The sequence below is a fragment of the Furipterus horrens genome, unplaced genomic scaffold (genome assembly GCF_987537825.1).
Source record: "Furipterus horrens unplaced genomic scaffold, mFurHor1.1.pri manual_scaffold_4, whole genome shotgun sequence".
In the NCBI taxonomy this organism is placed as follows: Eukaryota; Metazoa; Chordata; class Mammalia; order Chiroptera; family Furipteridae; genus Furipterus; species Furipterus horrens.
In genome coordinates this window covers 197,256,087-197,267,442 of record NW_028327174.1, presented here as the reverse complement: position 1 = coordinate 197,267,442, position 11,356 = coordinate 197,256,087, and the positions used below count along the sequence as shown (strand labels likewise).

Genomic DNA, 11,356 nt, shown 5'->3' with positions numbered 1-11,356 from the left:
GAAAACCAAATTTCATAAATTTAGGTAAATCAAAATTACTTCATGTAGTACATTGACAGAATAGAATTTATGTTTATAGAACCCATCATTTCATTTCCAGACATTGTTTGTATACTTGATCACACTCAAAAGGTCAAGAACCAAGAAGTCAATAAGTCTCTAAGAATATCTTCAATATCACATCACTGCTCTAACAAGTGGTAAGCAAGAGAAATTCAGACAAGTCTAACACCCACAGCCCATACACAGTTAAAAAGAATTTCCTTCATTTTTTTCCTCTACTTATTCGAACAAAGAAATATGATGAGAAAAACTGGAGGGTTCTCACTTATTTGAATAACAAGTGAAAATCTAAAAATATCTTCACTGTATGTTATTACCAACTGTATCACTGGGTTTTATAGTGACAGCCCTGTGCTATAATTTCTGAGAAAGCCTCTACATAAAGCTCCATAAACTCAACCATTCCTGTAATGTATCGCCTTATCTAGCACACAATCATTTCAAACACAACTTTTCATGTTAGTATAATTTGTTCAAAAATGGTAATAAATACATCCATGAAGCCAGAGAAATCATTGCACAATCTATTTTATCTTGTTCTTACCAGTACTGACAGTTAATCCTAGACCCAAAGTCCAATGTAAAAGAAAAATAAAATATTCTGATATTACTTGGTTTAATTAAAGATATTCATTATACATATACCTTTTAATGGACCAACACTCCCAATCAACATTATAAATAATCTGGGCCAACTGCAGAGTAATGCCTGCGAACAATTATCACAAAACTAAACCATGGATGGCTGTCAGTTGGTGGCAGAGTTCTTGCTTTCATAATAAATATAAAATCAATTTCCTGTTCTAGTTCCTATTCCATGCTGAAAATGATATATCTGACTATGAATTCCAACTACCTTCATCCTTAGTTTTTTTGTTTTTTAAGAAGGCGGGAAGAAAAGAAACTAGGTCAATTCTTTCTCATTTGAGGACACCTGGATAGTAAGATTTCTACATAATATGCACATATAAGCTTGCCATTTCACTTATATGTGTGTGTATAGATATATATAGAGATATAGAGATATACTTTTTTTTAATGCAGTGATTTTTTTTTTCCTCCCCTCAAATGTCACTCAAGTATTTCAGGAGTCCCTCACAATAATTCCTCTATAAATTCCTATTTACAAGGCTTATTAGTATGTCTGAAAACCTGTAGAAACCTTTTTCGTTTAAAAAATAATAATGTGCAATTTCAAAAGCTTTTTGTTCCCATTTCAATCAAAAATAATTTCATATGTTTTAAATGAAATTCTGCAAGTAATCAGAGACTAACGAGGATTCATTGATTTAACTAGTTCAGGGAGTCTGAGAAAGGAATGAGAATAAGGTAACCAAGTGTTTAATTTAGAAGAGCAGCTAATGTGTAGGTAGGTACACTAAGTCCTTCTCACTGAGAAATGTAATCAGGACTTTTGTGTCAAGAGAGAGTCTCATACCCCTCTCTGTGTGCCCATTCCTAACTCCCATTAACATTACCAGGCACCACACAGGCACACCGCACACCGACGGGATGCCAGCCTTGGTAGTGCGTATGCATGGCAGCTGTGGTAACTAAATAATCCATATGGCTCTGAAGAGAAGTTATGGTTTATTGGGTCTAGGAGTCACAGCTACAGTGGTGGAATTCAGACACTAGAACCAAACCTCTAGATGAAGGCTTTATCCAAACCAGCTCCTATCTAACCACACAGGATTTGGAGTCACCCCAGGGTTTGCAATTATACCTCTACTGATGGTTTACACAGGAAGAAGTTCCATGTTTGAGGAAACCGTAATTTTTTTCACAGGCCCAGAGAAGTTTTGTCCTCTTCCCCATCTATGACTCCTACCCCAGTATACATTCATACATTTTCCAACAAAATATAGAAAATCACGTGGTTGCTTTATAGAGAGATAATCAAAGGCCTTGGCTTAAACCACATAAGTCTTCAAAATCAGAATCAAGTATTGAACTTGCCTTCAATGTGAAAATCAAATAATATGGTAATCTTACACAACAGACATACACTGAAATGTAAATTCCACAGGCTATGTAAAAGGCAGTTTAACCATTTTCGGTATCAAAGTCAGAGTCTTAATGCTCATTTAATACAGCTTCCTGAAGCTCAATTCAACAACTTCTTCCTCCTTTCCCTAGTGAAGAATATATTCTTGTAAAGTTCAGTTAGGTGAAGACACTGGTGCACAAGCACACAAACAAGTTAATACTTCTGAAAAGAAGTGATAACTCTTCACTAGCCCTCTTGCTGAAATTAGGCTTTAGGAATAAAAGACTAGATGACATAAAATTCCTAGTATAGTTTCACATATAGAGAACATAATGAAAAAATATTTCTCTAATCAGGTCAATTAATATTCAGAAAAATTCTGTAACATTACATTTTTAATAATCCTGGGGGTGGGGAACTCACCAATGTTCTAGAAGCTTCTCTAGACCTTTCAATCAATTTTATTTATATGCAAAACCAAGAGAAACTGGAAAAAAAAAAAAAAAAACAAAGCTCCTCCTGATGCTAAAGCTCTCAATTTACTGACAGGCAAATGGCTTCATGCTGCCACTTAATCTCATTTCTTGCATAATGCCCTCTAATTAGCATATCAAAGTGAATTAATACTTCTAGGGCATTAGCAATGGGAAAATCTGCTCCAGGCTCACAATAGCAGTTAAGAGAGAGCCAAGAAATCCTCAAAAACACCACAAACCACTTTGCATTGCAAAACTGTTCAATTTATTTATCCTCTCTCTCTAAACACTTTTACCGCACACTGTTTTACTACTGTTCACCAAACAAAATGATAATTGCCAAAGTTACCAGCATCTGTAATGGCTGTATAGAATCTTAATTTAGATTATGTTGCGGATAATTTCTATATGCAACCATTTGTTCTATTATAAATGTTAATACAGAGACAGTGGAAATGTTGACATTCTCAATTAGTTAATTTGAATTTGAAATAAAATTTTATGACATTTTAAAATTTATGAATTTTTTAATGTAAAAAGCCACCTGCTGGACTCTGATGCCTAAGAAATATGCTTTGAAAACTGATGTATCACATAAAGCAAAACAAACAAAAAAATCATTTGCCATAACATATGTTGAGTCTCCCAAATAATGGTTTAAACATTGTGAGGAATCATCAGCATTAAAAGGATTACAGAGTATGTAACACCAAGTCCTCATTAATATCACACAAAAAGAATTATTGTTCAAAACAGTTTAACATTTTTAAAGCAATTTAAAGAAAAGAAGTACAAAACTTTTAACAAGTATTTTTATCCATAATTACGCTTTTAATTGTGTTCAGTCCTAATCAGTTACTATCCTGTAGATATAGTCAGCCAAAGAAAAAACAAAAAAGCTATACCAATTCAGCTTAACACATTCAGTCACAACAATTCTATCTGGCTAGGCAGATACTCAAATTTAGTACCAAAGCAAAACTACTGTTACCATCTAAAACTACAAACATATTGCATTTATGGAATATGTCCACAAAAAATAAGGAGAGATTCTGATTACTATTCTGCCCACAAAAGAGATAATTAGAATCAAATGTTAAAGATAATGAAATTTATTTTCAAATATGTTCTGTGTCTGAACACATAAAAAGGTTTTTTTTCCAGTGGCTCATTCAAGCATTATTTATAATTTATTTGTTATACAAAACACTATCATCTAGCTGTGATAGCAATTTGTTTAACTTCTAGAACTTTGTAAAAAATCTGATAGCCAGGTCTGAAAAACTTGGACCAATTTACACTACATAGTAATGTAAATTATATACTTTGTTCATACTTAAAGACTCAAATGGCCTACTGAGATAGAGCAAATGCTTGAAAAGGTCAACATGGGGGGGGGGGGGCGAGCTTTGTTAGTCAGTTACTACCTAAATCAGGCTAATAACACTGATAAATGGCTAAAACACAAGCCTGCTGAGAAAACAAATAAAACATTATTCTCATAGTGTCAATATTGAAACAATAAAAATCTAAAGATGTTCACATATACACAAAAAGAGGAAAAATAGTCTAAAAATCCTTATTTAACTTGATGTGATGGTGCTGATGTGTTATTTATTGGGAATAGGTACCTCAATGGTATAAGAATAAAATAAAGTGATGACTGATTTAGGGTGTGGTTCATGAAATGCAGTTTCAATTCTTTATATATAGTTTCATATAACTTCTTCTATACAACGCCACCATAAAGCAGCAAAATGTAAGTAATCCAGGTAAGATGTTCAACTTAAATCTGTCTTGGAAGTAGCCTTCCTCAAAATTAACAAAATGAAATCTAAAAGTACAAGTAAAATTAATTAAAAGGAAAAGGATCATAGTATGAAAGATGTACACAGATATATTTTATGAAAGCCGATGAACCAGTGTGCTCTTTGGAGCAAGTCAGGATATCCTGTGGACTGTAATATATATCTGATTTGTAATAAAATTATGTAAATTGACATAACATAGTAAAGTCCAAAATAAAATACTAAAACTACACAAATATGTAATAAAGTTCACTAAAAGTGAGGCATGAAAGAACTACTTGGACAGATGAACTTAGTATTGACAAGAGGGTTCATCATATTATTGGGGGGGAAAGGGTTGAAAGACTGCCCTATATTTTTAAGATAATACTTACTTGACACTTTACATCATGACATTCTAAACCAGTATGGTAGTGGACTTTTTTCTAAGTTTTCTACAAATATATGGCACATTTTATCATCTTATGGGGATGAGATAGAGTAAAGAAAGTTAGAATACCATTCTTTTACATCCTCCCTCAAAACTTCCTAAAAAAGCTAGTTATACAAATTTACAAAAATAGAAAAAGAGATTTAAAAATATTCATAAATTGCTTTAAGGAAGTTTGTGATAAAGTAATATAATTTGTGGTATTTCCAAGATACACTGATTGTATTTTTTTCTGCTTAATCGTTTAGTATTTCCAGTGTAAACAAGCCATGTCTAAAACTGAAATGAAATTTAAAATGTTAACAGTCCATTAAAATTTGCTTCAAAATAAATAATTGTGAAAGGGTGGGAGTTAGAGAAAAACAAAATTGGCCAAGTGTTCCTAACCGCTGAAGGCAGGGGATGAGTTCATGGGAATTCAAGTTTCTCTTCTACCTACATGCTTTATGTTTGAAGTTGTCTGTAATATTCATTAAAACATCAAATTAATCGTTTATGAAACTGTGCATTTGCTTTTAAAACTTTGGAAAAATAATGATAATTATATTGGAAATATTGCAAGAGCAACGGAAAGGAATATATACAATAAATACAACATTTAGACTCACATGTAACAATTTTCACCTTTCTCACTAAATTTTCACTTGATGGAATATTCGATTTTTTAAACATTGTGAATTAAAGAATTACATAGCACTGTACAAAGAAAAATGAACAAATTTTAATATTGAAGCATAAATAAAAGAAAAGAGACCAGAAAAAGAAGACTCCAATGAATCTCTAAACCTTTTGGGTCAGCGTTAAATAGAGAGATGTTGACTGAGAAAACACTGCCCTGTCCCTCTGAAAGCTAGTCACACTTGTAGCAATAAAGATAAAAGGTTTAATCATATAAATCATAATCTAAATGCATATAAAAACTTACAAGCTACATTCTTGATATAGTTTTAATATCTAAAATTCTTGTGACTCTCTTTATGGAGGGTTCCTTTAAAAGTAAAGCATTTTTAATAGTCATTTTCTTCTCCTTAAACATAAAAAATACTTCAACCAGCCCAACCAGCCAAGCAGGCCTTTCTCTTCCCCTGCGGACACCTCCTGCAGTAGAGAAGTTCATTAAGTTTTATGATCTTCCCAAGTCAGTCCTGCTTATAAGCCTCACAAAGGCCACAAATCTGGCAAACCATCATGTATGCCATTAGACATTACTAGTAAATGAACGCTAGTTAGGGTTTGTGGTGGCAATAAATCAGAGTTTGGTTGGCAGCTATCAACACGGAGTATTTTAACCTACCATTTAAAGAAAGGAAAAGGTTGAGTTGATTTTCTTTTTAATATACATTTTTTTCACAATATGATTCAGATTATATATTAAAGTGTTGGATTTTTCATTGAAATTTTTTAAACTATTTTTCCCCAAAAAGAACCATTTCCTTTACATGAAATGTCATAATTAAGGGCTTTGGAAAGAAGGAAGATTTGTGAGGATGTTAATATTTCACTAAGAAAAATAGTTCAACAATCAAGATTAAGGTGACCAAAAAGATGTGAGGGAATGCACCAAAAAAAAAAAGTATGTAGATGAGAAGACCTCAAAGCATCAGGAATATTCAATAAGAGACAGATGGTAAAATATGGCTAAAAATATCAAAAAATCTTAACATATTGACCTCACTGGTTGCTTACTTAGTTTAAAATGCACAAATATCATGATTATAAAGCCTGTAACTTCTCAGTTGCTTTCAAAATAAATATCATAATTTAACAATGACAGATTTTTCTGCCCCCAAAAAATTGTATGATGAATTTAACAAAAAAAAATGACATTTCAAGAAAAAGCAGGGATCTCATAGTAAAAGTTACTTTTCCTATCTCTGATCACAAAAATAATGTAATTGTGGTAGATTACCCATTTTTCTGTCAGAAGGGAAAAATACCTTTCCATATTTAGTAAAACCAAAAAAAAGATGTTTTCTGAACTAAACCCTTCATGTGCATCAGTACTGGTAGTATTCACTGCCTGATCAGAAACCTCAAAATCTACTGGCAAATCTACAAATATGTGAAATTTTTAAAAAATAACTGTCTTATTTTCAAAGGAGCACAAGTGAAATGACATTATCCACTGAAGTGACAGTTTTCTCTCCCCCTCTGCAGTAGTCAACCCCCTACCACCCATTATGCAGAACAGTCACCACATAATCTTGCCGGTTTCTATTACAAATGACTAGGTAAACTTTCTCTAGATTTTTCTCAAGATTTCAGAGAATTCATGTTTGGATACTATATTATTAGATGAAGTAAAATGATCTAAAGAAAAAAACATTATACAATACACATATATTCTACGATGATTATTTATCATAAGTTCATGATGTTTCCTAAGAATGACTGTGGGAATAGATGGGGGGGAGGGTGTTGAAATTTGTTGTCCTGCTTTCTTTGCTTTGGTAACACTCATATCTACATAGCTGTTTTATTTCAAATCAAGGATTCTGAGTCCAGCATCTGTCCCTGTCTCCTTCTAAGACTAGTTTTGGAGGGTGAGATGGAGCTATGGGTAGTAGGGGAGAAAGGAGGGGAGAGAAAGAGCTTCACCCCCATCAATCATTCGGTACTTAAATCCCATCCCTCTCAAGCTTAGAGAGGCTGGCAGGGAGATGCCTGTACCCAGACAGCCGCCTTTACTCTGTCGGCTGTTGGCTTTTTACAAAAGAGATAACATACAAACTTGGATTCGCTGGCCAAAGCACAAAAAGAGGATCTATTTTACAAGTTATCACTGAAAGCCTCAGAAAAAATTTTCAAACACAAAAATTTCCTTTGTCAGCTACCTCTTGCTTCTTAAATAGCATGAGCCCTACCAAAGCTCTTTCTGCCAGTAATCCCAGACTCTGAAAAGACTTGTTTCTTTTTCGTAACTCACCTTTGACATGAGGTTGACTACACTTTCCTTTCAGAACAGTGTTAAGTTTTGTGAAAATAAGCAACTAGAGAGGACTTATGCTTCCTAATTGAATTCTGCCTGCTGCTAAATGTCTAAACAAGAAAAGCAGTTTGCTGGGTTTGGTTCTCAAGCTGGCTAGGCCAAAACTTTAAGAAGGAAAAAAAAAGAAATCATGAGAAGGGGGTGAAAAGGAAAATATCAATCCCCTCACCCCAGTAATATAATGCAGTATAAAGTGGAATCAATCTTAATATTCACAACGTAGTCAATACTCCAGTGCTTAGCTGTCAGCAGAAACTGAAGTGGATCCCTGATAGCAAGAAAACCCTTGGACATTAAGCAACATAATTTATTAAGAATTACGTGCTTTTAGGCTGCTAAACTAAGAATCTTTAAGATTTAATGCTTAATGTCTGATTTTATAGTCAGATAAAAATTATTTACCATTTTAAATCACAATGCTTTCTAAAGATGGCTAAAAATCAACACAGAGTAAAAGTTAATAATTTAAAATACCTGTGGTTTACAAAACGGAAAACACATCTTTAAAAGAATCACTCAACATTAGGAAACCGGGGATACTATGTGAATGAAAAACAAAAAACAAATAGTCTTTTAAGGCTCTCAATATTTGCTGTTAATTATGGTTTTAGCACATATTTAATAGACAGCTATAACCCCATCGCCTTTTCTTGACTACTTTTAGGATCAGAATGGCATTGTAGAGGGGAAATCTGTTTAAAAGGAGGGTAACTCTCCTACTAACAATTATATACAGTGTGCTACTATTTGTACACTCAATTTAAACATAATCACATTTAACCTTTTAAATAGTATCACTTGGATATTGCTACATCCTAGACTTTAACTTTCTCTTCTTTGCCTCAACATTAAAGGAAATGACAACTTTATAATACTATATAGGCAACACATGCACACACAAAATCAACAGTAAAGCTTGTTTAATAAACTTGCTTGTTGTATACAGGGCAGATAATACCAAATACTAACTAAAACATGTAAATGAAATCTCTAATTCCAATTCAGTTACAACTGTCACCTCAAGACTAAAATATCTTCAGTTTTAAAAAGTCTAACAAGAAAATTTAATTGAAATGAATTGCCAGAAATTCACCTAATATGTACTTGTAGCTTTCATTCCAGCACTTCTGCAAAAGCTGTCTTCTCATATAATCCCCTGCCTTGAACTCTTCAAAAATTGTTTACCCTGCCTCTGTGGACCTGTTCTACTTTATAAAATATGTTAAGCATATTTACAATGTAATGGCTTCAAGCAGAAAAAAATTCACAAAAATCTTAACAGATGAAATACATTGAATATGCCTGAGCTCAACGTTAACCTTCCTCGACTCCTAAAAGTAGTCTTCCCAGCTAAAACACTAATTCAAACATGCCACTGAAGTCTGTTCAACTGCATTTATTCTAGCCGTGGAGCTGACGCTTAAGGCTGTGCAAGTAAAACAAAGTTCGGGCGATGCTTCTCTCGGTGACTCGGTCCCTGGCATCCAGTCTCCCGTCGCTCCTTTTAAAAACTGACACACAAACAAGGCAAAAGGAGCGGGAGAGGGCGGCTGGCGCTCCGGGGGCCCCTCCCCGCCTGCAGCCCGGGCGGCCGCCTGGGGACAGCGACCCAGCCCCATCCGCATCTACGCTGCATTTTACACCAGGAACGGAATGGAGAAATCGACTCCAGATTTATTGCAGTTTTTTCTCAAGATCAGGAGGTGGGAAGGAGAGAATGATCAAAGATGGCGGTGCCCAAAAGCAGCAGCTCTCAACTGGAGAGTCGAAGGAGTAGCTCCGACCCCACCTCGGGGGTCTCCAGGCCCACTGCGGGGAGCAACGTCTTACCTGTTTTCTCTTTGATCTCACACAGGACGCTGAAGAGCGCGGGTTTCATTCTGTGACAGTTCAGGGCGTGTTTCCTAAAAAGCAAATAGCAAAACACAAAGGTATTAGCATCACCTATGGAATAATATGGCGCCTTCAAGTTAGACCCAAGATTTAATTCCGGCCCCCGGTTTTAGAAAGCTCCTTTGAACCCTGGCAAGTCCACAGAAACTCCAGTTTGACTCGTGAGCGGCAGCCGCCAAGCTCCAGCAGCTTAGGCTCCAGCCCGACCCGAGCGCGACCCATCTGCCCGGCAGGCAGCAGCCTCGGCACCGCGGGGCGCGAACCCGCGCGGGGCGCCTGGACACCGGGCCGAGCGGAGACCCGCGGGAGGGGACGGCGCGGCGGGGCTCCGGCGTCCGCCCGCCGCAGGGGGAGCCGGAGCGGAGGGGCGGGCGGCCGACGGCGGCCGGAGAGCGGTGACAGCTCGGCAAAGTTTGCGGGGCGGCCCTCCCTTCCCCGAGAACTTGGCCGCCCGCACACGGCCCAGCCGGGGTACCGCCCCGCGCCCCGCGCCCGGGCAGGGGCAGCCGCCCCCGCCGCGAGGTCGTCCCGCGGCCAAGGGGAGCCCAGCGCCGGGCCCCGGACCGGGGGAGAAAGTTGCACTTCCCTCAACTGCGGCCCGGGGCCCTCGCCGGGCGGCGTGCACGGGGGTCCGGGCGGGAGGTTTGAATCCGCGCGAGGGGGCCGGGCTGCCAGAGAGCCGGACGGCGGGCGCGGGGCGGGTGGGGGTGGGGAGAAACCCACAAAATCCGCGTGGCGCCTACACCGTCCCGAACCCCGAGAGCAACTTTGCTGACTCCCGCCCGCGTCCAGGGGCTGCGGGCAAGTCCCCCGAGGCCCGGGCGGGCTGCTGGGTCTCGGAGAAAGTTCCCTGCCCGGGGCTGAGGCCCCTGCCCCGGGTGCCACCCCGGGCCCCGACTCGGCCGCGGGCCCAGCTCCCGCACACACACAAAAGATGCTTAATGAGACAACACCAACTTTGCTTGCGCCTCGTCCAAGCTCTGGTCCGTGATGGTCATGATCTGGTGGAGGATGTCGCCGATGTCCTGCTTCCTGCCGTCGCCGTCCGCCCCTTCGTGGCCGTGCGGGGGAGGCGGCAGGGCCATGCCCCCCTGCACCGAGTGGCCGGCCAGGTTCACCCCGGCCAGAGTCTGCAGCATCCTGGATTGATCGTCCATCCCGCCGCGCGCGGGCGGGAGCGGGCGGCGGCGGCGGCTGAGGCAAAGGCTGAGGCGGCGGCGGCGGCGGCGGTAAGGGAGGAGAAGAAAGAGGGGGAGGGGGAGGGGGAGGCGGCCGCGCGCTCCCCGCCCGCGCGGGGAGGGGGCGGCCCGGCCGGCTGGGCCCGCGGCTGAGACGACGCGGACGGGTTCCCGGCTCCGGCTTCCGCCGCCGCCGAGGCTGAGGAGAAGCGGCTGGCGGAAGCGCCGGGCTCCGCGGCGGTGGCGGAGGCGGAGGCAGCGGCGTCCGCTGCTCTCACTCGGCCGCTGCGCCGCCTCCTCACAGCCGCGCGCCCAGCCGGGCGGCCCGGCTCAACTTGCTCCTTAGCGCCGGCCGAGTTGCCGGGACGCCCGCCGCCCCCCGCGCCAGCCTGCGCACTCCCCTCCCTCGGCCGCCGCCGCAGCCTCGGCCGGGCGGTATCCGAGCCCCGGCGGCTCCGGGGGAGGGAGCGGCGGCGGCGGGCGGCGGCGGAGGAGGAGGCCGGCGGGTGGGCCGAGAGGAGCGAGGGGG

General features: G+C 40.3%; 1 protein-coding gene across 2 annotated transcripts in view; it reads right to left on the bottom strand.

Annotated features, from left to right (window-relative positions):
• The window catches only part of PBX3 (PBX homeobox 3), a 197,670-nt gene extending 186,797 nt beyond the window's left edge, over positions 1-10,873 (bottom strand). For both annotated transcript variants that reach the window (XM_090274731.1, XM_090274732.1), the window contains exons 1-2: positions 10,607-10,873; positions 9,587-9,660 (exon numbers count right to left, since the gene is read on the bottom strand). In XM_090274731.1, the coding sequence (XP_090130857.1) occupies positions 9,587-9,660; positions 10,607-10,806 (274 nt within the window). In that variant the 5' untranslated portion in view covers positions 10,807-10,873. The remainder of the gene's footprint in view (positions 1-9,586; positions 9,661-10,606) is intronic.
• Between the last annotated feature and the right edge of the window lie 483 nt (positions 10,874-11,356).